The sequence below is a fragment of the Coregonus clupeaformis genome, chromosome 12 (assembly GCF_020615455.1).
Source record: "Coregonus clupeaformis isolate EN_2021a chromosome 12, ASM2061545v1, whole genome shotgun sequence".
Taxonomy (NCBI): domain Eukaryota; kingdom Metazoa; phylum Chordata; class Actinopteri; order Salmoniformes; family Salmonidae; genus Coregonus; species Coregonus clupeaformis.
Window position 1 is genome coordinate 39473609 of NC_059203.1, and position 23880 is coordinate 39497488.

The 23880-nt window shown below is 43.9% G+C and overlaps 1 protein-coding gene across 1 annotated transcript; it reads left to right on the forward strand.

Annotated features, from left to right (window-relative positions):
• Positions 1-581: 581 nt before the first annotated feature.
• On the forward strand, positions 582-22907 carry LOC121577626 (ATP-dependent 6-phosphofructokinase, muscle type-like). The gene is made up of 22 exons (XM_045223846.1): positions 582-876; positions 3549-3622; positions 4541-4618; positions 11151-11340; positions 11769-11934; positions 12035-12079; positions 12260-12368; positions 12538-12633; positions 13238-13330; positions 13516-13641; positions 13846-13910; positions 14012-14075; positions 14240-14386; positions 16284-16354; positions 16552-16639; positions 16867-17019; positions 17456-17620; positions 17736-17797; positions 17932-18043; positions 20172-20271; positions 20608-20713; positions 22745-22907. Exons 1-22 carry the CDS (start codon positions 786-788, stop codon positions 22896-22898), a joined length of 2355 nt encoding a protein of 784 aa, XP_045079781.1. The 5' UTR covers positions 582-785; the 3' UTR covers positions 22899-22907.
• Positions 22908-23880: the final 973 nt, after the last annotated feature.

Below are 23880 nucleotides of genomic sequence, written 5' to 3' on the forward strand. Positions count from 1 at the left end.
CAGAGCAACGCTTTATTATAGACAGACTTCTCCCCATCCTAGCTGCTGTTGTATCAATATGTTTTGACCATGACAGTTTACAATCCATGTTTTGACACCCACCCCCCTTTGTTTTTACACTGTTGCTACACGCTGTTTATTATCTATGCATAGTCACTTTACCCCTACCTACATGTACAAATTGACTCGGTACCGGTACCCCCTGTATATAGCCTCATTATTGTTATTTTATTGTGTAACTTTAAATATATATATATATATTTTTTAACTTTAGTTTATTTAGTAAATATTTTCTTAACTCTATTTTCTTAAAACTGCATTGTTGGTTAAGGGCTTGTAAGTAAGCATTTCACGGTAAGGTCTACACCTGTTGTATTCGGCGCATGTGACTAATAACATTTGATTTGATTTGAAAAGAAATGTGTCAGGGAAAATGTATGGAGTAAAAAGTACAATATTTTCTTAAAGAATGTAGTGAAGTAAAAGTACAAGTAGTCAAAAATATAAATAGTAAAGTACAGAAACCGCCAAAAACATTATTGAGTATTTTTACTTAAGTACTTTACACAACTGGCGTGCCTCAGATTCCTGTCAAGCAGAGGGGTGGTTAAACTGCGTCTCCCCTGTCCCATTCAGTCCCATTCCCAGTCAGGCAGGCAGAGAGAGTGAGAGGAGAGAGACACTCTACTGCACTAAACCACACACTATAGCGGCAGGGCTAGGCTAATCCTTCTCTGCCATCTTTTCTTTCTTTCTCTTCTCCAGTCACAGGCAGATCCAGGACCATGGCACACCATGAAGCACCCCATAAAGACCCCAGAAAGATGGGCATCGGCCGCTCCATCGCCGTGCTGACCTCCGGAGGCGATGCCCAGGGTGAGTGGGGTGGTCCAGGGCAGGGGGGTCCCAGGGGACTGGTAGGGGGAAGCTACGGCTCCAGCTCCAGGTACATGGAAAATCTGAGGGAGGGCAGATAGCCCAGAGGCTTGTTGGTAATCTGCAGGTGGCTGAGTCGGGCCAGAGTAATATAAGTATTTGGGAACAGTTCCCATTCATACGTGGCAGCAGCAAACTGTGAGACGTTTTACTTTAAGTCAACAATTCCCATAATTCACGCTCAGCTCTCAGAGGCTCTCATGGAATTTGGAGTAGGGAAACGCTAGAGTATAGGGAAGTAAAGTAACAAGTGATTTGTAAATATAATTTGTGTTGTTCAAAGTCATGGCTGTACTTCAGGGGTGATGCATAGACTGACTGTACTACAGAAATGCATGGTCTATAGACTGTACTACAGAAATGCAAAGATTTTTGTTCAAAGTCAACTAATAGAAAACATGCCTCTTATTCTTGTGGTTTGAAATCCAACTGTTGACTGGTGTTTTCAGTCACACTTACAGTCACACAGTTTGCCACACCCACTACCAAAGCCAAATAAACTGTTATGATTGTGGATTGAGGAGTTCTGATATTAAAAGTTCATATAATAATGTCATATGATATGTTATCACATTGTTGAACATATGAGATGTATTATATGGCACTCTAGCTGCACGTAAAGACCCCTCCTCTCGGTTGTCACAAAGATATCTTATCACATGGAAAGGGCAACGTCTTCCATCCAAGGTTGCCAGGGTCACCGGAGCATTTGCACTCGTTCACTACTCCCCACAAATGTAAAATGATTGGATTGGTGTAGGCATGGCTGGAGGGAGTTTCCATAAACCAGTCATTTTGTTTTAAATCGATCAATGCAAGAACAAGTACACAATTCGGGAGAAAGGAAAGGAGTCTACCCCTTGACCTTTAGCTGGATGATAAATACCTCCCCTTTGACCTTTGGGATGTCTGCCGCTGACCGCATATGACCATATGTCAGGGAGCTGTCTGCCTGTCTGAACTTTACATCGTTATGGAGCTGGGTGTCTCTAGTCGGCTAGACGTTTATCCAGGGTTCTCTCGCTCTCGTTCAGTTTTTTATTGTATTTTTCCCCTCTATCTCTATACACCCTGGTTACTCTGTTCTTTAAATCTTCACCCGTATCATTATCTTTCCCTCTATTTACCTCTCTTTCCCTCATCTCTCGTTCCCTCTCAATCTCTCAGTATCTGTTGGAGGGGGGCTAATTTTAGAGGGGTGACCTTTCTGTCATATGACGTGGAGAGGTGGAGGAGGAGGAATAGTGAAGTGTGCCACCCTATACCTCCTCTATCCTCTCCCTCCTCTTCCACCGGTCCTTTTACTCCCCCCATGTTGAAAGGGAAGACACTCTTGGCACCTCAACAGACACAATATCCACAAGTGTTGCCCTTTAGACTGGAGCTGGTGTATTGAGACAGTGAGCTGTTAAAATGTCTCCCCTGTCTGCCCTGTCTCCCCTGTCTTCCCTGTCTCCCTGTCTTCCCTGTCCCTCCTGTCTGCCCTGTCTCTCCTGTCTGCCCTGTCTGCCTTACTCTCCCTGTCTGCCCTGTCTCCCCTGTCTGTCCTGTCTGCCTTACTCTCCCTGTCTGCCCTGTCTCCCCTGTCTGTCCTGTCTGCCTTACTCTCACTGTCTCCCCTGTCTGCCTTACTCTCCCTGTCTTCCCTGTCTCTCCTGTCTGCCCTGTCTGCCTTACTCTCCCTGTCTGCCTTGTCTGCCCTGCCAGTTCACTGACACAGACAGAGTTTCTAACAGGCATACCAGCCATTATGATGGTTTACCCTTATCTGAGGTCCTGACCTGTTATGATGCAGTCTAACTATTCAGCCCATTTACCTTCCATATAAACCAGTCACTCTGGGACTAATGTGGCTGGCCCCTGGTGTTCCCTATATACACTATATATGGTGGCGGTGGGGTTACAGTATGGTATGGGCGGGCATAAGCTACAGTAAACAAACACAAATGCATTTTATCAATGGCAATTTGAATGCACAGAGATACCGTGACAAGATCCTGAGGCCCATTTTCATGCCATTCATCCGCCGCCATCACCTCATGTTTCAGCATGATAATGCACAGCCCCATGTCGCAAGGATCTGTACACAATTCCTGGGAGCTGGAAATGGCCTGCATACTCACCAAACATGTCACCCATTGAACATGTTTGGGATGCTCTGGATTGACGTATACGACAGCGTATTCCAGTTCCCGCCAATATCCAGCAACATTCCACAGGCCACAATCAACAGCCTGATCAAATATATGCGAAGGAGATGTGTCGTGCTGCATGAGGCAAATGGTGGTCACACCAGATACTGACTGGTTTTCTGATCCACGCCTTTTTTTAAGGTATCTTTGACCAACAGATGCATATCTGTATTCCCAGTCATGTGAAATCCATAGATATTAATTTATTTCAATTGACAGATTTTCTGTAACTAAGTAAAATATTTGAAATTGTTGCATGTTGCGTTTATATTTTTGTTCAGTATAATTATGCATATGTCAAGTTTTTAGCACACAGCATGAAAGCTTAATCATAGTAGCTACACTGTCTTGTGCGTCATAGTTCAAAACCACCTGTACTGACTGTGTCAGTGATGTTCATACAACCACTCTGTGCTATAGGTATGAATGCTGCTGTGAGGGCCACAGTCAGAATGGGCATCTACACTGGGGCCAAGGTCTACTTCGTTCATGAGGTTAGTACCTGACTTGTATCCCCCCCATCTCATCTACTATTTCATGTTACTCATCCTCTGTTATAGTCTATAACTGTTACTATTCCCTTTTTCTGAGTATTAAAGGTCCAATGCAGCCGTTTTTAGCTCAATATCCAATCATTTCTGGATAACAATTAAGTACCTTACTGTGATTGTTTTCAATTAAAATGATGATAAGAAACAAAAATAGCTTTTTAGCAAAGAGCAATTTCACAAGCAAGAATTTTGCTGGGACTGTCTGGGAGTGGTCTGAGTGGAGAGGGGAAAACTGAAAACTAGCTGTTATTGGCAGAAAGGTTCGGAACTCTCTTTCTTATTGGTCTATTAACTAATGAACCACCTGGTGATGTCTCCAGGCAGGCCAAAACTCCATCCCAACACAACAGGCTGAAATTTCAGGCGGTCTTTTCAAAAAGCTCTTACACTAAACGGGCATTATCATAATTTTCACAATTTCACATTATTAGTTCAACCTCATAGTGTGGAAAATGAAATATATATAAAACACAGGAAAATCCCGTTTTTGGCTGCACTGGGCCTTTAAGTAATACAGATTACAATGGGGGTACTTCAACCTGAGCCTCAAACTCCACAGCACTACTGGTTTTCTTTACTCCATGGTACTTAATTGACTGATTTAATGTAAGTGATTGCCCAGAGATTCCACCTACCTGGTGTCTCAGGTTTGAATCAATCCCTGATTAGAGGGGATAGGAAGTAAACCAGCAGTGCGAAGGCCCCCAAGAACTGGATTTGAGAAAGGGCGATCTTACTTTACATTTTCCTTGCCTGTTACCTTAATATAAAGGTCTGCCAGATAAGCCACCTCAGTTACCCTGGGTTTCACCTTAGATACTCCCACGACTGTGCGTGACAGGTTTGTGTCTTCGTCTCCAGGGTTACCAAGGTCTGGTGGATGGAGGTGACAACATCAAACTTGCCACCTGGGAGAGTGTGTCTATGATGCTGCAGCTGGTGAGCACACATACTGTATACAGTATACACACACATACCCACGCACACAAAATCACATGCACAGACAAAAAGCACACTTGCACAAACACACACACACTCACACACATTCACATGCACATGCATACACAGACACATTCACAGACACACATGCATATAGACACAAAGACACTCCCCAAAACAAGCAAGCACATGCATGACACATACAGTACCAGTCAAAAGTTTGGATACACCTACTCATTCAAGAGTTTATCTTTATTTTTACTATTTTCTACATAGTAGAATAATAGTGAAGACATTAAAACTATGAAATAACACATATGGAATCATGTAGTAACCAAAAAAGCGTTAAACAAATCAAAATATATTTTATATTTGAGATTCTTCAAATAGCCACCCTTTGCCTTGATGACAGCTTTGCACACTCTTGGCATTCTCTCAACCAGCTTCACCTGGAATGTTCACCAACAGTCTTGAAGGAGTTCCCACATATGCTGAGCACTTGTTGGCTGCTTTTCCTTCACTCTGCCGTCCGACTCATCCCAAACCATCTCAATCGAGTTAAGGTCAGGGGATTGTGGAGGCCACGTCATCTGATGCACCACTCCATCACTCTCCTTCTTGGTAAAATAACCCTTACACAGCCTGGAGGTGTGCTGGGTCATTGTCCTGTTAAAAAACAAATGATAGTCCCACTAAGCCCAAACCAGATGGGATGGCATATCACTGTAGAATGCTGTGGTAGCCATGCTGGTTAAGTGTGCCTTGAATTCTAAATAAATCACAGACAGTGTCACCAGCAAAGCACCCCCACACCATAACACCTCCTCCTCCATGCTTTACGGTGGGAACTACACATGCGGAGATCATCTGTTCACCCACACCGCGTCTCACAAAGACACGACGGTTGGAATTTGGACTCCAGACTTTTTTTATTTATTTTTATTTTATTTCACCTTTATTTAACCAGGTAAGCCAGTTGAGAACAGGTTCTCATTTACAACTGCGACCTGGCCAAGATAAAGCATAGTAGTGCAATAACAAAACAAAAAAAACAACACAGAGTTACATATGGGGTAAAAAAACATAAAGTCAGAAATACAACAGAAAATATATATACAGTGTGTGCAAATGTAGCAAGTTATGGAGGTAAGGCAGTAAATAGGCTATAGTGCAGAATAATTACAATAGTATTAACACTGGAATGCTAGATGTGCAAGAGATTATGTGCAAATAGAGATACTGGGGTGCAAAAGAGCAAAATAAATAACAATATAGGGATGAGGTAGTTGGGTGGGCTAATTTCAGATGGGCTGTGTACAGGTGCAGTGATCGGTAAGGTGCTCTGACAACTGATGCTTAAAGTTATTGAGGGAGATAAGAGTCTCCAGCTTCAGAGATTTTTGCAATTCGTTCCAGTCATTGGCAGCAGAGAACTGGAAGGAATGGCGGCCAAAGGAGGTGTTGGCTTTGGGAATGACCAGTGAGATATACCTGCTGGAGCGCAGACTACGGGTGGGTGCTGCTATGGTGACCAATGAGCTAAGATAAGGCGGGGATTTGCCTAGCAGTGATTTATAGATGGCCTGGAGCCAGTGGGTTTGACGACGAACATGTAGTGAGGACCAGCCAACAAGAGCGTACAGGTCACAGTGGTGGGTAGTGTATGGGGCTTTGGAGACAAAACGGATGGCACTGTGATAGACTACATCCAATTTGCTGAGTAGAGTGTTGAAGGCTATTTTGTAAATGACATCGCGAAGTCAAGGATCGGTAGGATAGTCAGTTTTACGAGGGCATGTTTGGCAGCATGAGTGAAGGAGGCTTTGTTGCGAAATAGGGAAGCCGATTCTAGATTTAACTTTGGATTGGAGATTCTTTATGTGAGTCTGGAAGTTGAGTTTACAGTCTAACCAGACACCTAGGTATTTGTAGTTGTCCACATACTCTAGGTCAGACCCGTCGAGAGTGGTGATTCTAGTCGGGTGGGCGGGTGCCAGCAGCGTTCGATAGAAAAGCATGCATTTAGTTTTACTAGTGTTTAAGAGCAGTTGGAGGCTACTGAAGGATTGTTGTATGGCATTGAAGCTCGTTTGGAGGTTTGTTAACACAGTGTCCAATGAAGGGCCAGATGTATACAAAATGGTGTCGTCTGCGTAGAGGTGGATCTGAGAGTCACCAGCAGCAAGAGCGACATCATTGATATACACGGAGAAAAGTGTCGGCCCAAGAATTGAACCCTGTGGCACCCCCATAGAGACTGCCATAGGTCCAGACAACAGGCCCTCCGATTTGTCACACTGAACTCTATCTGAGAAGTAGTTGGTGAACCAGGCGAGGCAGTCATTTGAGAAACCAAGGCTATTTAGTCTGCCAATAAGAATGCGGTGGTTGACAGAGTCGAAAGCCTTGGCCAGGTCGATGAAGACGGCTGCACAGTACTGTCTATTATCAATCGCGGTTATAATATCGTTTAGGACCTTGAGTGTGGCTGAAGTGCACCCGTGACCAGCTCGGAAACCGGATTGCATAGCGGAGAAAGTACGGTGGTATTCGAAATGGTCGATTATCTGTTTGTTAACTTGGCTTTCGAATACTTTCGAAAGGCAGGGCAGGATGGATATAGGTCTGTAGCAATTTGGATCTAGAGTGTCACCCCCTTTGAAGAGGGGGATGACCGCGGCAGCTTTCCAATCTCTGGGGATCTCAGACGTTATGAAAGAGAGGTTGAACAGACTAGTAATAGGGGTAGCGACAATTTCGGTGGCTAGTTTTAGAAAGAAAGGGTCCAGATTGTCTAGCCCAGCTGATTTGTAGGGGTCCAGATTTTGCAGCGCTTTCAAAACATCAGCTGTCTGAATTTGTGTGAAGGAGAAGCGGGGGGCATGGGCAAGTTGCAGCAGAGGGTGCAGAGTTGGTGGCCGGGTTAGTGGTAGCCAGGTGGAAAGCATGGCCAGCTGTAGCAAAATGCTTGTTGAAATTCTCGATTATTGTAGATTTATCGGTGGTGATAGTGTTTCCTAGCCTCAGTGCAGTGGGCAGCTGGGAGGAAGTGCTCTTATTCTCCATGGACTTTACAGTGTCCCAAAACTTTTTGGAGTTAGTGCTACAGGATGCAAATTTCTGTTTGAAAAAGTTAGCCTTTGCTTTCCTGACTGCTTGTGTATATTGGTTCCTAACTTCCCTGAAAAGTTGCATATCGCGGGGGGCTATTTGATGCTAATGCTGTACGCCACAGGATGTTTTTGTGCTGGTCAAGGGCAGTCAAGTCTGAGGAGAACCAGGGGCTATATCGGTTCTTAGTTCTGTATTTTTTGAATGGGGCATGTTTATTTAAGATTGAGAGGAAATTACTTTTAAGGAACAACCAGGCATCCTCTACTGACGGAATGAGATCTATATCCATCCAGGATACCTGGGCCAGGTCAATTAGGAAGGCCTCCTCGCTAAAGTGTTTTAGGGAGCGTTTGACAGTGATGAGGGGTGGTCGTTTGACCGCGGACCCGTTACGGACACAGGCAATAAGGCAGTGATCGCTGAGATCCTGGTTGAAGACAGCTGAGGTGTATTTAGAGGGTATGTTAGTCAGGATGATATCTATGAGGGTACCCATGTTTACGGATTTAGGGTTGTACCTGGTAGGTTCGTTGATAATTTGCGTGAGGTTGAGGGCATCTAGCTTGGATTGTAGGATGGCTGGGGTATTAAGCATATCCCAATTTAGGTCACCAAGCAGTACAAACTCTGAGGATAAATGGGGGCAATCAATTCACATATGGTGTCCAGGGCACAGCTGGGGGCTGAGGGGGTCTGTAGCAAGCGGCAACAGTGAGAGACTTATTTCTGGAAAGGTGGATTTTTAGAAGTAGAAGCTCAAACTGTTTGGGCACAGACCTGGATAGTATGATAGAGCTCTGCAGGCTATCTCTACAGTAGATTGCAACTCCACCCCCCTTTGGCAGTTCTATCTAGACGGAAAATGTTATAGTTGGGGATGGAAATTTCAGAATTTTTGGTGGCCTTCCTGAGCCAGGATTCAGACACTGCTAGAACATCAGGGTTGGCAGAGTGTGCTAACGCAGTGAATAACTCAAACTTAGGAAGTAGACTTCTGATATTTATGTGCAAGAAACCAAGACTTTTGTGATTACAGAAGTCATCAAATGATAGCGCCTGGGGAGTAGGAGTGATACTGAGGGCTGCAGGGCCTGGGTTAGCCTCTACATCACCAGAGGAACAGAGGAGGACTAGAATAAGGATACGGCTAAAGGCTTTAAGAACTGGTCTTCTAGTGCGTTGGGTACATAGAATAAAGGGGGCAGATTTCCGGGTGTTATAGAAAAGATTCAGGGCATTATGTACAGACAAGGATATGGAAGGATATGAGTAAAGTGGAGGTAACCCTAAGCGTTGGGTAACAATGAAAGAGATAGCATCGCTAGAGTCATCAATTGAGTCGGTCTCCGCGTGTATAGGGGGAGGTGCAAATGAGCTATCTAAGGCAGGTTTAGCTAGGCTGGGGGTCTACAGTGATATAGTACAATTAGAAATAACCGAAACAACAATAAACTAACCATGTTTGGGCTGAGGCTAAACATAAACAGGATGTAGTACCGTAAAAAGGAACAGTCCAGCAGATATCAGCTGTATAGCTGAGTTATCATAAGGTCCGGTGGTGAAGCACTAGTAAGAGGCCACGGCTAGCGTGTGCTAGCGGGCCAGGGCTATCAGATGGATGGAATCTTCGTGGTTAACGTCGTAACCACATCAGACGATTTCGTCGGCAGACCAGTCGTGTAGGATCGGCGGGGCTCCGTGTCAACACTAGGTGGTCCCGTCCGGTTGACAGAGAGGTAGATAGCCGGGAGATGGGCGATGGGCCTAGTTCAGGATGATTAGCCAGGCCACAGTTCAGGATGATTAGCCAGGCCACATTAGACTACCGGTCTAATGTCCATTGCTTGTGTTTCTTGGCCCAAGCAGGTCTCTTCTTCTTATTGGTGTCCTTTAGTAGTGGTTTCTTTGCAGCAATTCGACCACGAAGGCCTGATTCACACAGTCCCCTCTGAACAGTTGATGTTGAGATGTGTCTGTGACTTGAACTCTGTGAAGCATTTATTTGGGCTGCAATTTCTGAGGCTGGTAACTCTAATGAACTTATCCTCTGCAGCAGAGGTAACTCTGGGTCTTCCATTCCTGTCCTCATGAGAGCCAGTTTCATCATAGCGCTTAATGGTTTTTGCGACTGCACTTGAAGAAACTTTCAAAGTTCTTGAAATGTTCCGTGTTGACTGACCTTCATGTCTTAAAGTAATGATCGACTGTCGTTTCTATTTGCTTATTTGAACTGTTCTTGCCATAATATGGACTTGGTCTTTTACCAAATAGGGCTATCTTCTGTGTACCCCTCCTACCTTGTCACAACACAACTGATTGGCTCAAACGCATTAAGAAGGAAATAAATTCCATAAATTAACTTTTAAGAAGGCACACCTGTTAATTGAAATTGGTTGAGAGAATGCCAAGAATGTGCAAAGCTGTCATCAAGGCAAATGGTGGCTATTTGAAGAATCTCAAATATAAAATAACACTTTTTTGGTTACTACATGATTCCATATGTGTTATTTCATAGTTTTGATGTCTTCACTATTATTCTACAATGTAAAAAATAGTAAAAATAAAGAAAAACCCTTGAATGAGTATGTGTGTCCAAACCTTTGACTGGTAGTGTACATACACATGTGCACACACACACACACACACACACACACACACTCACACTCACACTCACACTCACACTCACTCTCCAATGACCTCCACCCTCACACTGTCTTGAGCTCTCCTTAGTTCGTGACCAAATGTAACCTTTCAGTGAAGGACGTGGAATCTGTCCTCTGTAACTCAAGTGGTCCTAGATCAGTGACCCTCTGGCCAGGAGGATCTAGTCAAAGGCCAGGGTTCACTGGATTTAATGGTGCTTCAGAATGAGAGGTTGGGTTTCTATCTTCCTCCTTTCCTTTCTCTCTCTCTTCTCTCTCTCTCCCTCTCTCTCTATTTCTCTCTCTCCTTCCTTGTCTCTCTCCTTTCTCTCTCCTTTCTCTATTTATCTCTCTCCTTCATTGTCTCTCTCTCTCCATCTTTCCTTCCTTCCTTCCTTCCTTCCTTCCTTCCTTCCTTCCTTCCTTCCTTCCTTCCTTCCTTCCTTCCTTCCTTCCTCCTCTCTCTCCCTCCTCTATCTCGCTCTCTCTTTCCCTCTCTTTTTGTGGTGTTTTTAGTGTAATGAGGATGGCTCATTAAAGTAAGACAAAAAGTCAAAAGTCTCTCTCCCTCTCTCACACACATGCACACACACACTATTCATGAACCACAATCTATCTCATCCCTCTCTGCCTATAACCCACATCCTGGCCTTCTCTACTTCCTCCTCCATCTCTCCCTCTTTTTTAGCCCAACTGAATGTGTTCTGTTGGCAGACTATGTGGGTTCTGTTTGTGTCATTCAACTGATCCTGCCCCTTTCTATTGTCTCTTCTCAGGGTGGAACTGTGATTGGCAGTGCCCGCTGTATGGACTTCAAAGAGAAGTGGGGGCGTCTGAAGGCCGCCTGCAACTTGGTCAAACTGGGCATCACCAATCTGTGTGTGATTGGCGGTGACGGTAGCTTGACTGGTGCCAACCAGTTCCGTACAGAGTGGAGTGAGCTGCTGGCTGACCTGACCAAAGGGGGTGAGATACCTGGGCCACCAGCAAGACTACATTCCCCAGCACCCTTCACTCCAAAGCACCCAACTATTATAAAACATCATGTAACCCACTACTAGAACCAGTCAGGTTTTAGATTATCCTAAGAGGAGGGGATTAGGTCATCATTCCTTATGATCTAAAAGCCTAAACTAATCCTAGATCAGCACTACTACTATTGTGAATTTGTGAATGCCCAAGCATGGTCTTTGAAATATGTGGCTCCTTACACTGTACTTTAATGCCTCCTTGTCATTTATCCAAAGTGACTTACAGTAGTACTTGCATTCATTTTCAAATGGGTGGCCCCCATGGGCGTTGCAAGGGCTATGCTCTACCAACTGAGCCACACAGGACCACAGGTAGTGTATTAAATCTGAGAGTTGACTGCTAGTTTGTGTGTCTACCACTAGGTAAGATCACAGCGGAGGAGGCTAAGCGTTCCTATCACCTCAACATCGTGGGCATGGTGGGCTCTATCGACAACGACTTCTGTGGCACTGACATGACCATCGGCACCGACTCTGCCCTGCACCGCATCATAGAGGTGGTGGACGCCATCACGACTACTGCACAGAGGTATACACACAACACACACACCGATATTAAGTCATTTGTAAACATGAGTAAATCATAGGGATTTTATGATTCTGACTCTTTGACTTATTTCTGTTGACAGTCACCAGAGGACCTTTATCCTGGAGGTGATGGGCAGACACTGTGGGTGAGTGCCTGACTGTGTGTGTGTGTGTGTGTGTGTGTGTGTGTGTGTGTGTGTGTGTGTGTGTGTGTGTGTGTGTGTGTGTGTGTGTGTGTGTGTGTGTGTGTGTGTGTGTGTCAGCGTGCGTGCGTGCGTGCCTGTGTGTGCTTGTGTGTGTATTAACATTGTTCTCTGTTGCCACAGCTACCTGGCCCTGGTGACTGCTCTGGCCTGTGGTGCTGACTGGGTGTTCATCCCAGAAATGCCGCCAGAGGAAAACTGGGAGGAACATTTGTGCAAAAGATTGATTGCGGTACCACACCTCCTCTCCTTCTCTCTCTATCCCTCTGTTCTTCAATCCCTCAATCCTTTCTCCACCTCTTCTGATTGAGCCTCTCTTTGTCTCTCTCTCTCTGGTTTTCTCTCTCTCTTCCTCATATAGTAACACACAAAACAACGTTCTCTCTCCGTCTCTCTCTCAGCAAAGGGAGCGTGGTTCTCGTCTCAACGTTATCATCATGGCAGAGGGAGCCCAGGACCGTCACCAGAAACCCATAACCTGTGACCAAGTCAAAAATGTGAGATATGACATCACACAGTCAGTAGAAGCTGGCCCTAATCTCTGATACAGGCTGAGATGGCCGTGATGAGGTGGTCTTGCCAGTTCCTGCTCGACTTTGCTTTTTTATGGGCCATTTTGTTAAATGATTACTTTGTTTGCTATTCTTATCGTAAAACATTTATTCTATTCTACTGAGCCATTTACTTTATGTTCGTATTCTTATCTTTTATTATTTCTTATTGTTGTTGCATTGTCGAGAAGGAACCTGCAAGTAAGCATTTTGTTGGATACCATGTGCATCCCGTACATACTGTATGACTAATAACACTTGAAACATGGCCCAAATGGCATCCTATTCCCAATATAGAGAATAGGATTCCATTTGGGACGCAGCCACAGAGTCCGATACATTTGGGACGCAGCCACAGAGTCCGATACATTTTGGACGCAGCCACAGAGTCCGATAGGTTTGGGATGCAGCCACAGAGTCCGATAGGTTTGGGACACAGCCACAGAGTCTGATACGTTTCATCCCCCTAATGGTTAAGGTTATAAGGGACTAGGGTAATATGATCTGACAGAGGACTGATACCGTAATCTGTTTGTGTCACTCTGTACAGCTGGTATCCAAGAAACTTGGCTTCGACACCCGTTCCACTATCCTGGGACACGTACAGAGAGGTGGCACCCCCTCTGCTTTTGACAGAATCCTGGTAATCCATCTGTCTGTCACCACTTTGTGTCTGTGCCTGTATTTCAATCTGTTGTCTAATCTATTTTGACCTTCAGGGTCATTACATAGTGCCTATAATGTTCCTGTAATGATAATCAATCCTTTATTAATTCATTAAGTAAGTAATTCGTTAATGAATTCATTCTCTCTCTCTCTGTCCCCCAGGGTAGCAGGATGGGTGTGGAGGCTGTGATGGCTCTGTTGGAGGCCACCCCAGAAACCCCAGCCTGTGTTGTCAGTCTTTCTGGGAACATGGCCATCAGGCTGCCTCTCATGGAGTGTGTCCAAGTGGTGAGTTATACACCTATGCCACATCAAACTATTATATTTCCTATCTTATTGTTGATAAAGCACCTTTATTATGTACATAGAGTTCTCTTTCCTCGCTCTATTACCCCCTCCCTCTCTCTCTCTCTCTCTCTCTCTCTCTCTCTCTCTCTCTCTCTCTCTCTCTCTCTCTCTCTCTCTCTCTCTCTCTCTCTCTCTCTCTCTCAGACTAAAGATGTGACCGTAGCCATGGCTGAGGGAAAATTTGAAGATGCTGTGAAGCTCAGGGGAAAGTGAGCCTTTTATTTAGCCTCTTTTATTCCTTCTTTATTTGCTATTTTCTTATAGTGAGATGAAAACCGTTGGTCTTTTTTTTTTCAATGTCTGTTTGTAGGAGCTTTCAGAATAACTGGGACACATACAAAATGCTGGCTCACGTGACCCCCCCAAAAGTGAAGGTGAGTAACAGCAGCATTTTCTTTTACTTGCTATCTTGGTCACGTGTTTGGGCATCTGGTTGCACATTTGAAGGCGTTATATTACTTTTTGCCTACAGTGTAGTTCCTATAATCATGTTGCGCCCGAAATACATCCTCTCTCTCTCCTGTTCTCCCCCTCTCAGAGCAACATCAACATTGCTATTATAAATGTGGGCGCCCCCTGTGCTGGGATGAATGCAGCAGTGCGCGCAGCTGTCAGGGTCGGTATCATCCAGGGACACCAGATGCTGGCTGTACATGACGGCTTTGACGGCCTGGCTAACGGACAGGTGGGTCATTCCACCTGAGGATTTCCTGTAGTGGACAACTTGTTCAAGCTGTTAGGAGTCACTGGGTCCATCCTAATAATATCTCCTATCTCCTGATGGGTGCCCTCCTTCACTACTTCCCACAAATCGTAGGCCCGATTCCGATTTAGGAAATTACACCTTTCTTACACACACATTTCCTACGCACTTCTCAGTAGCTGGTATTCAGACTTACCTTATGAAGGTGAGTAACGGGCTTTGCAGGCGTGGTTCCCTTGCACACGCTGAATAAATGTAATTCAAGTGCTGAAATCCCTACCACTTGCTGGTAAACAGATTTTCTCATAGAGTTTTCATTCAATAATGTTTTAAGTACATTTATCTTAAGCCATCCCTTTAAATACGGTGTACCTTTTAGTTAGAATGTTGTGGACAGACTCAATAGAATATATCGAAAGAACGGGTTCAGAATATTAGGGCTCAATGAAAGAAAGCCATCTAAATATATGCATGTTCGTCTCCGTTTCAGCACCAATTGGTAGATTAAATAATCTATTGTTGTAGATTATTTAGAGTTTGGAAATTATTTATGAATCATGAAAAACAGGTTTGGAGAGCCTTTACGCACTAAATAAAAAAAACGGTGGTTAGAATCATTCTGAAAATTGCCACATTCAGTTCTTTAACCCATGTAATGTTGGAAGATTAGTGTACATACAATTATAATAGTGAGAATAGTGTACAATAGTAGGCTATACCCTCGTCACAGCCTGATGACACAGCCAAGTATTGCACCATGCGTTGGGTTCAAACTGTTGCGGCTTGGTCTGCGCTCTGCTCCATTACGATTTAATTAGCCTGCATGTCTTTTTTTATATTATCAACTGTTACTAATGATCCTCAGCAACAACCACATGGCCATGACGGCGTTTACAGAGGAAGCAAATTAATGTAAATGAAACAATGGAATGATAATGTAGGCTATACCAACTGAAGGGAACTAACAGTAAATTGGCAGTTGAATATGTGTTGTTATTATGTCTACTGACAGTCGATACTGATAGTGGCTAATATTTAACATGATAGAAATAGGAAACAGAGAAAGTCAGTGTAGCCTATAATTAAGACAATTGAGAGTGCCCATCTCTGCAAGTTAAAAGGCCGTACAATTACGATTCTGCATAATGGCACAGCATTTCATAAACTATACTGTGGGAAAGTTGATATGTTGATATGCTTCAATTTGCTGCCATATGACTGGTTTCACATTTGTCTCCAGCCATTAGAAGGTAAAATATATCTAAAACAAGTGTCATTTATATTTAAAATTCCCTTATCCAAACGGATTACTAATTTCCCTAGCTCTTATCAATAGCTCTTATCAAGTTGTAAATTACAGTGCATGGAGAATGGTGTTATTTCTCATGGAAACAATAAAGTAGATGCTTTTTCCACTTGGAACCGGAAGATTCACTAGACCTTATTCATGATTTCCTGGTGGTGGAATTATTAGGGAATTAAGTCAAGGTCAGAATAAGGTGTATCTGTAGACACACCTACGCCACACCTTCACTTATTTGATCCCACCCAAAACGAATAGCAGGTGAATAGCAAGCGATTCTCATGCTTAAGTTCAAGGTCAGAATACGCATAGAGAGAAAAGTGCATATAAAGGGAATTATGTTCCATTTACGCACGCTTAACTCGGGTTGGAATCGGGGCCTTAAAGCATTGGATTGGTGCAGGCATGGGCTAGTGGAGGTTTCCACCATTTTATACTAATTATTTCCTTTAAATTCAGTGAAGGGAAGTGAACAGGTGTTGAGCTCCACCTGCACATCTCAACACAAATGACACACGCATGCGCACACGCACTCACACAAACATACCATACTTATCTCTCTTTCCTCTTCCCCAGATTGAGCCTATCATCTGGGCTCAAGTGAGTGGATGGACTGGGAAGGGAGGGTCCAATCTCGGTACTAAGAGGTGAGACATCTCCACAGACCACACACACCAATATGTAGGGCTGCAAGGTCTTCCTGACCATGTGACCTGTCCAGGAAAAGCTCAAAGTCACGTGTTTAGGAGGAACCCAGGGCCCTAATTATAGGAATAGAAACCTCTGTTGACAGATAAACCAGATGGTCACATTTAACTCTCTGTTTCTCCTCTCTGGTGTGAAGACATCTGCCAGGTAAAAACATTGAGCAAATCAGCCTGAACATTGCCAAGTTCAACATCCATTCTCTAATCATCATCGGAGGCTTTGAGGTGAGGATCAAGGGGTTGGGTTAGAGAGAGTGTTATGATGGTTCACTGGCCCACTGTCATGACACTTCATAGAATCGGTCCTTAAAGTATAAGTGTACAAATATTATTGATTTAACATATTCCTTAAACATAAGCACTATAGTTGACAAAATATGAGTATCATGAATATTGTCATGTCTGTTGATGCCTAGTCCAGATATACATGGTAATGTGTGTCTCCCTGTCAGGCGTATCTGGGTGGTCTGGAGCTGGTGACAGCCAGGGAGAAGTACGAGGAGCTGTGTATCCCCATGGTGATCATTCCCGCCACGGTCTCCAACAATGTTCCCGGATCGGACTTCAGCATCGGAGCTGACACCGCCCTCAACACCATCACCACGGTCAGACATATCCTGATGCTTAGTCACTTTACCCTGCCTTTATGTACATATCTACCTCAAATACCTCATACCTCTGCACATTGATCTGGTACTTGTTCTCCCTGTATATAGATTCATTATTGTGTATTTTATTCCTGTTGTGTTACAATTCATTTGTACTTTTTTTTACTCTGCACCGTTGGAAAGGGCTTCTAAGCAAGCATTTCACGGTAAAGTCTACACCTGTTTTATTCGGTGCATGTGACAAATAACATTTGATTTGACACACACACACGCTGTACCCCAGATACACACATGCAGATACACACATGCAGGCACACACACACTGTACCCCATACACACAAAGGTTTAAATACACAAATGACAATACCCAGACACACATCCCTCCTCATCCCTTCCTTCTCTTTCTCTTCTTTCTGCTGTCTTTCTCGGTCAGACTTGTGACAGGATCAAGCAGTCTGCTGCTGGCACCAAGAGGAGAGTGTTCATCATTGAGACCATGGGGGGATACTGTGGCTACCTGGCAACCATGGCTGGCTTGTCGTCTGGGGCTGATGCTGCCTACATCTATGAAGAGCCTTTCCATATCCGTGACCTAGAGGTCAGAGGCCACACGCAGAATAACAAAGATGGATGGTATATTTCAGACACATCCCAAATAATGGGGACATTGGGTTGTTGAATCATGGTTTGACTGTTGTATTGTTTTATTGCAGCTGAACGTGGAGCATCTAATAGAAAAGATGAAGACCTCAGTGAAGAGAGGCCTCATTCTCAGGTGGGTGTGCTCTCCTGAAAAACACATCCTTGCCTGATATCCCTCAGACATTATTGTTCTCTTGTTTCTCTTGTTACTACAACTAACGAATTATGGATTGTCTTATAATAATACCGTCCTCCTCCTGCCCACAGGAATTCTAATGCCAATGAGAACTACACCACACAGTTCATCTACAACCTGTACTCAGAGGAGGGCAAGGGCACTTTCGACTGCAGGATGAATGTCCTGGGACACATGCAGCAGGTCTGATGGACACTTCTTCTAGCTGTTTCATGGACTCAACTCTAAACCTGTAGCTAATATTTATGAAGTAATATAAGGAATCCAGAGTTTTTTCTGGATCAAAAAAGGGGCTTAGGTAGTGTGTGTGGCAGTGAGCGTGGTTGGCCCGTCGACGCAGCTGCATTTTAGAGATCATTTTAGAGGCCCACATCTTGGCGGTGTAGAGAAATATTTGCATTTGTAAGCCAATTTCCTGCAATTATAACAATTTCTCCATGGAGCTGAGATTATTTTTTTCAGTTTAGAAAGATAATTGCCTGCAATACTCCACATTTTGCCATGCAGCTGTGAGAAAATTATGCAATTTTAAAGCACATTTCCTGTAATTCTACATATGGAGCTGAGAGAAAATTTTACAGTTTTAAAGCTAATTTCCTGCAGTTCTATGCATTTTGCCATGGCTAATGCTGTAGATTTTTGCTCAAACATAATAACAAAATATCTACTGCTAAATTCATTTTTTTATTTTTTTTATTTATATTCTCCCTTTTTATTTTGGTGATTGTTAGTTCTCAAAGATTCTAACAAAATATATATAGGTCCATTATCTTTTCTACATACTTTATATCTGGTTTTAGTCATTAAAGTTTACACCGAAAGCGTTTTTCCATCCCTAAAAGGTTTGTACACTAGGAAAGCCTTCCTAATATTGAGTTGCACCCCCTTTTGCCCTCAGAACAGCTTCATTTCGTCGGGGCATGGACTCTACAAGGTGTCGAAAGCATTCCACAGGGATACTGGCCCATGTTGGCTCCAATGCTTCCCACAGTTATGTCAAGTTGGCTGGATGTCCTTTGGGTGGTGGACCATTCTTGATACACACAGGAAACTGTTTAGCATGAAAAACCCAGCAGCGTTACAATTCCTGACACACTCAAACCGGTGCGCCTGGCACCTACTACCATACCCTGTTCAAAGGCACATAAATATTTTGTCTTGCCCATTCACCCTTTGAATGGCACATATACACAATCCATGTCTCAATTGTGTCAAGGCTTAAAAATCCTAATGTTTTGTACACTCAGGTGTTCCTAATGTTTTGTACACTCAGTGTATATATACACTACCAGTCAAAAGTTTGGACACATCTACTCATTTAAGGGTTTTTCTTTATTTTTACTATTTTCTACATTGTAGAATAATAGTGAAGATATCAAAACTATGAAATAACACATATGGAATCATGTAGTAACTAAAAAAGTGTTAAACAGATTCTTCAAATAGCCACCCTTTGCCTTGATGACAGCGTTGCACACTCTTGGCATTCTCTCAACCAGCTTCATGAGTTAGTCACCTGGAATGCATTTCAATTAACAGGTGTGCCTTCTTAAAAGTTAATTTGTGGAATTTCTTTCCTTCTTAATGCGTTTGAGCCAATCAGTTGTGTTGTGACAAGGTAGTGGGGGGTATATAGAAGATAGCCCTATTTGGTAAAATACCAAGTCCATATTATGGCAAGAACAGCTCAAAAAAGCAAAGAGAAACGACAGTCCATCATTACTTTAAGACATGAAGGTCAGTCAGTACGGAAAATTTAAAGAACTTTTAAAGTTTCTTCAAGTGCAGTCGCAAAAAACATCAAGCGCTATGATGAAACTGGCTCTCATGAGGACCACCACAGGAATGGAAGACCCAGAGTTACCTCTGCTGCAGAGGATAAGTTAATTACAGTTACCCGCCTCAAAGGGTGGCTATTTGAAGAATCTCAAATATAAAAATTATTTTGATTTGTTTAACACTTTTTTGCTTACTACATGATTCCATATGTGTTATTTCATAGTTTTGATGTCTTCACTACTATTCTACTATGTAAAAAATTGTAAAAATAAAGAAAAACCCTTGAATGAGTAGGTGTGTCCAAACTTTTGACTGGTAGTGTATATATATTTTTCTCTACACTTTCTGTACTTAGGCGACCCGAAGAAACGCTTATGCGGCCCGCCCAAGGATTACAATGTCAGAAAAATCCCTGGAATCAATTTATGTATATGCTCATATGGGAATACCTATCTCTCACCATCTCTCTCTCGCTCTCTCTCGCTCTCTCGCTCTCAATGTCTCTCTCTCTTTCTCTATGTCTTACCACCAGGGTGGAACCCCCACTCCCTTCGACAGGAATTTCGGTACCAAGATGGGATCCAAGTCTGTCCTGTGGCTGACTGACAAGCTGAAGGAGTGCTACAGACACGGTGAGGATATTGACACACTGGACCAAATGTCTTCAAGCAGATGGAATTCACTTCATTTCTTCGATCACCTCAATACTTAGAGCAAATAACTCTTCCTTTTTTTTCATCAACAAGCACAATGTCTTCATAACTTGCTCTCTATAATGCATTTACATGGATTCATAACCTTCTGTGCCCACTACCCCCAGCCTGGTCCTAGATAGGGGTTTAATCCAACTCCTCTGACTACTGTTGTCCTGCCATGAGAGAGGAGCTGGATAAATCCCATACAGACAGGTCTGGGATCAGCCAGGCTACTGCCCTCCTTCGCTGATGCTGGCTCTCTTTGTGTCCCAGGTCGTATCTTTGCCAACATGCCAGACTCTGCCTGTGTGCTGGGCATGAAAAAGAGATCCCTGGTCTTCCAGCCCCTGGCTTCCCTCAAGGACGACACTGACTTTGAGTAAGTCCTAGTCCTCCCTCTGTTTCCACACCTCCTTCTCTTTCTCTCCTCCTTCTCCCTCCTGTTTGTGACTATTCATCAAATCAAAAATCAAATCAAATCAAATTGTATTGGCCACATGCGCCGAATACAACAGGTGCAGACATTACAGTGAAATGCTTACTTACAGCCCTTAACCAACAGTGTATTTATTTTTAATAAAAAAGTAAAATAAAACAACAACAAAAAAGTGTTGAGAAAAAAAGAGCAGAAGTAAAATAAAATATAATAACAGTAGGGAGGCTATATATACAGGGGGGTACCGGTGCAGAGTCAATGTGCGGGGGCACCGGCTAGTTGAGGTAGTTGAAGTAATATGTACATGTGGTTAGAGTTAAAGTGACTATGCATAAATAATTAACAGAGTAGCAGCAGCGTAAAAAGATGGGGTGGGGGGTGGGGTTGGGGGGGCAGTGCAAATAGTACGGGTAGCCATGATTAGCTGTTCAGGAGTCTTATGGCTTGGGGGTAGAAGCTGTTGAGAAGTCTTTTGGACCTAGACTTGGCACTCCGGTACCGCTTGCCGTGCGGTAGCAGAGAGAACAGTCTATGACTAGGTTGGCTGGATTCTTTGACAATTTTGAGGGCCTTCCTCTGACACCGCCTGGTATAGACGTCCTGGATGGCAGGAAGCTTGGCCCCAGTGATGTACTGGGCCGTACGCACTACCCTCTGTAGTGCCTTGCGGTCGGAGGCCGAACAGTTGCCATACCAGGCGGTGATGCAACCAGTCAGGATGCTCTCGATGGTGCAGCTGTAGAATTTGTTGAGGATCTGAGGACCCATGCCAAATCTTTTCAGTCTCCTGAGGGGGAATAGGCTTTGTCATGCCCTCTTCACGACTGTCTTGGTGTGTTTGGACCATGATAGTTCGTTGGTGATGTGGACACCAAGGAACTTGAAGCTCTCAACCTGTTCCACTACAGCCCCGTTGATGAGAATGGGGGCGTGCTCAGTCCTCTTTTTTTCCCTGTAGTCCACAATCATCTCCTTTGTCTTGGTCACGTTGAGGGAGAGGTTGTTATCCTCGCACCATACGGCCAGGTCTCTGACCTCCTCCCTATAGGTTGTCTCATCGTTGTCGGTGATCAGGCCTACCACTGTTGTGTAGTCGGCAAACTTAATGATGGTGTTGGAGTCGTGCCTGGCCATGCAGTCATGGGTGAACAGGGAGTACAGGAGGGGACCGAGCACGCACCCCTGAGGGGCCCCCGTGTTGAGGATCAGTGTGGCAGATGTGTTGTTACCTACCCTTACCACCTGGGGGCGGCCCGTCAGGAAGTCCACGATCCAGTTGCAGAGGGAGGTGTTTAGTCCCAGGATCCTTAGCTTAGTGATGAGCTTTGAGGGCACTATGGTGTTGAATGCTGAGCTGTAGTCAATGAATAGCATTCTCACGTAGGTGTTCCTCTTGTCCAGGTGGGAAAGGGCAGTGTGGAGTGCTAATGGCGCCAGAGAAGATGGCTGCCATTTTACAGCCCTCTAACCAATTGTACTATTATGTGTGTTTTTCCACGTTATTTGTAATTTTTTTTGTACATAATGCATCTGCCATCGTCTCTTATAACCAAAAAGAGCTTCTGGATATCAGGACAGCGATTACTCACCTCGTTTTGGACGAAGATTTTTTCTTCAACGAGGCGGCCGCGAAGGATATCCTACAGACACCCGACAAGGCCCAAATCCCCGTCAATGTTCCACATTGAGTTCAATTGGGTTTTACTGACAAGCAATGGTAGTTAAGTTGAAAGTGCTGTTGTTTGGAAGTCTGTGCCAATCCAATTAGAACCATTGAGTGTTTCTTTGAACAGATTGCTCACAGAAAGCCAGCCCATGTTCCTTCTAGCATTTCCCTTATTATTTTTCCTCTATTTCCTGTTTTCTTCCTCTGATCCTTTGTCCTCCTCCTCCTCACTCCCCTCTTCCACCACCCTGTCCTCTCTCTCCTCACCCTCTTCTCCCTTACCCCACCCTTCCCTCCTCCCTCCATAGGCACCGTATCCCAAAGACGGAGTGGTGGCTGAGGCTAAGGCCCATCCTGAAAATCCTGGCCAAATATGACACTGTTGAAATCGACACCTCTGAGATGGCTGCCATGGAGCACGTCATCAAGAAGACAGGCCAAGTCAAGTGGGGCAAAATGTAAACAAACAAATAAGCACACACATATAAACACAACCTCACATAAACACATACTCTACCAGTCAAATGTTTGGACACACCTACTCATTCAAGGGATTTTCTTTATTTTTACTATTTTTTACATTGTAGAATAACAGTGAAGACATCAAAACTATGAAATAACACATATGGAATCATGTAGTAACCAAAAAATATATATTTTATATTTGAGATTCTTCAAATAGCCACCCGTTGCCTTGATGACAGCTTTGCACACTGTTGGCATTCTCTCAACCAGCTTCATGAGGTAGTCACCTGCAATTCATTTCAATTAACAGGTGTGCCTTCTTAAAAGTTAATTCGTGGAATTTATTTCCTTCTTAATGCGTTTGAGCAAATCAGTTGTGTTGTGACAAGGTAGGGGTGGTATACATGAGATAGCCCTATTTGGTAAAAGACCATCTCCATATTATGGCAAGAACAGCTCAAATTAGCAAAGAGAAACAACAGTCCGTCATTACTTTAAGACATGAAGGTCAGTCAATACGGAACATTTCAAGAACTTTTAAAGTTTCTTCAAGTGCAGTCGCAAAAACCATCAAGCGCTATGATGAAACTGGCTCTCATGAGGACCACCACAGGAATGGAAGACCCAGAGTTACCTCTGCTGCAGAGGATAAGTTCATTAGAGTTACCAGCCTCAGAAATTGCAGCTCAAATAAATGCTTCACAGAGTTCAAGTCACAGACACATCTCAACTGTTCAGAGGGGACTGTTTGAATCAGGCCTTCATGGTCGAATTGCTGCAAAGAAACCACTACTAAAGGACACCAATAATAAGAAGAGACTTGCTTGGGTCAAGAAACACGAGCAATGGACATTAGACAGGTGGAAATGTGTCCTTTGGTCTGAAGTCCAAATTGGAGATTTTTGGTTCCAACCGCCGTGTCTTTGTGAGATGCGGTGTGGGTGAACTTATGATCTCTGCATGTGTAGTTCCCACTGTA

Excerpts from the sequence above, each read along its gene's own strand:
- LOC121577626 (XM_045223846.1), top strand. The coding sequence starts at position 786 with ATGGCACACCATGAAGCACCCCATAAAGACCCCAGAAAGATGGGCATC. Across the intron at positions 877-3,548 it reads CTCCGGAGGCGATGCCCAGG|GTATGAATGCTGCTGTGAGG; the intron begins GTGAGTGGGGTG and ends TCTGTGCTATAG. Across the intron at positions 17,798-17,931 it reads AAGAGAGGCCTCATTCTCAG|GAATTCTAATGCCAATGAGA; the intron begins GTGGGTGTGCTC and ends TCCTGCCCACAG.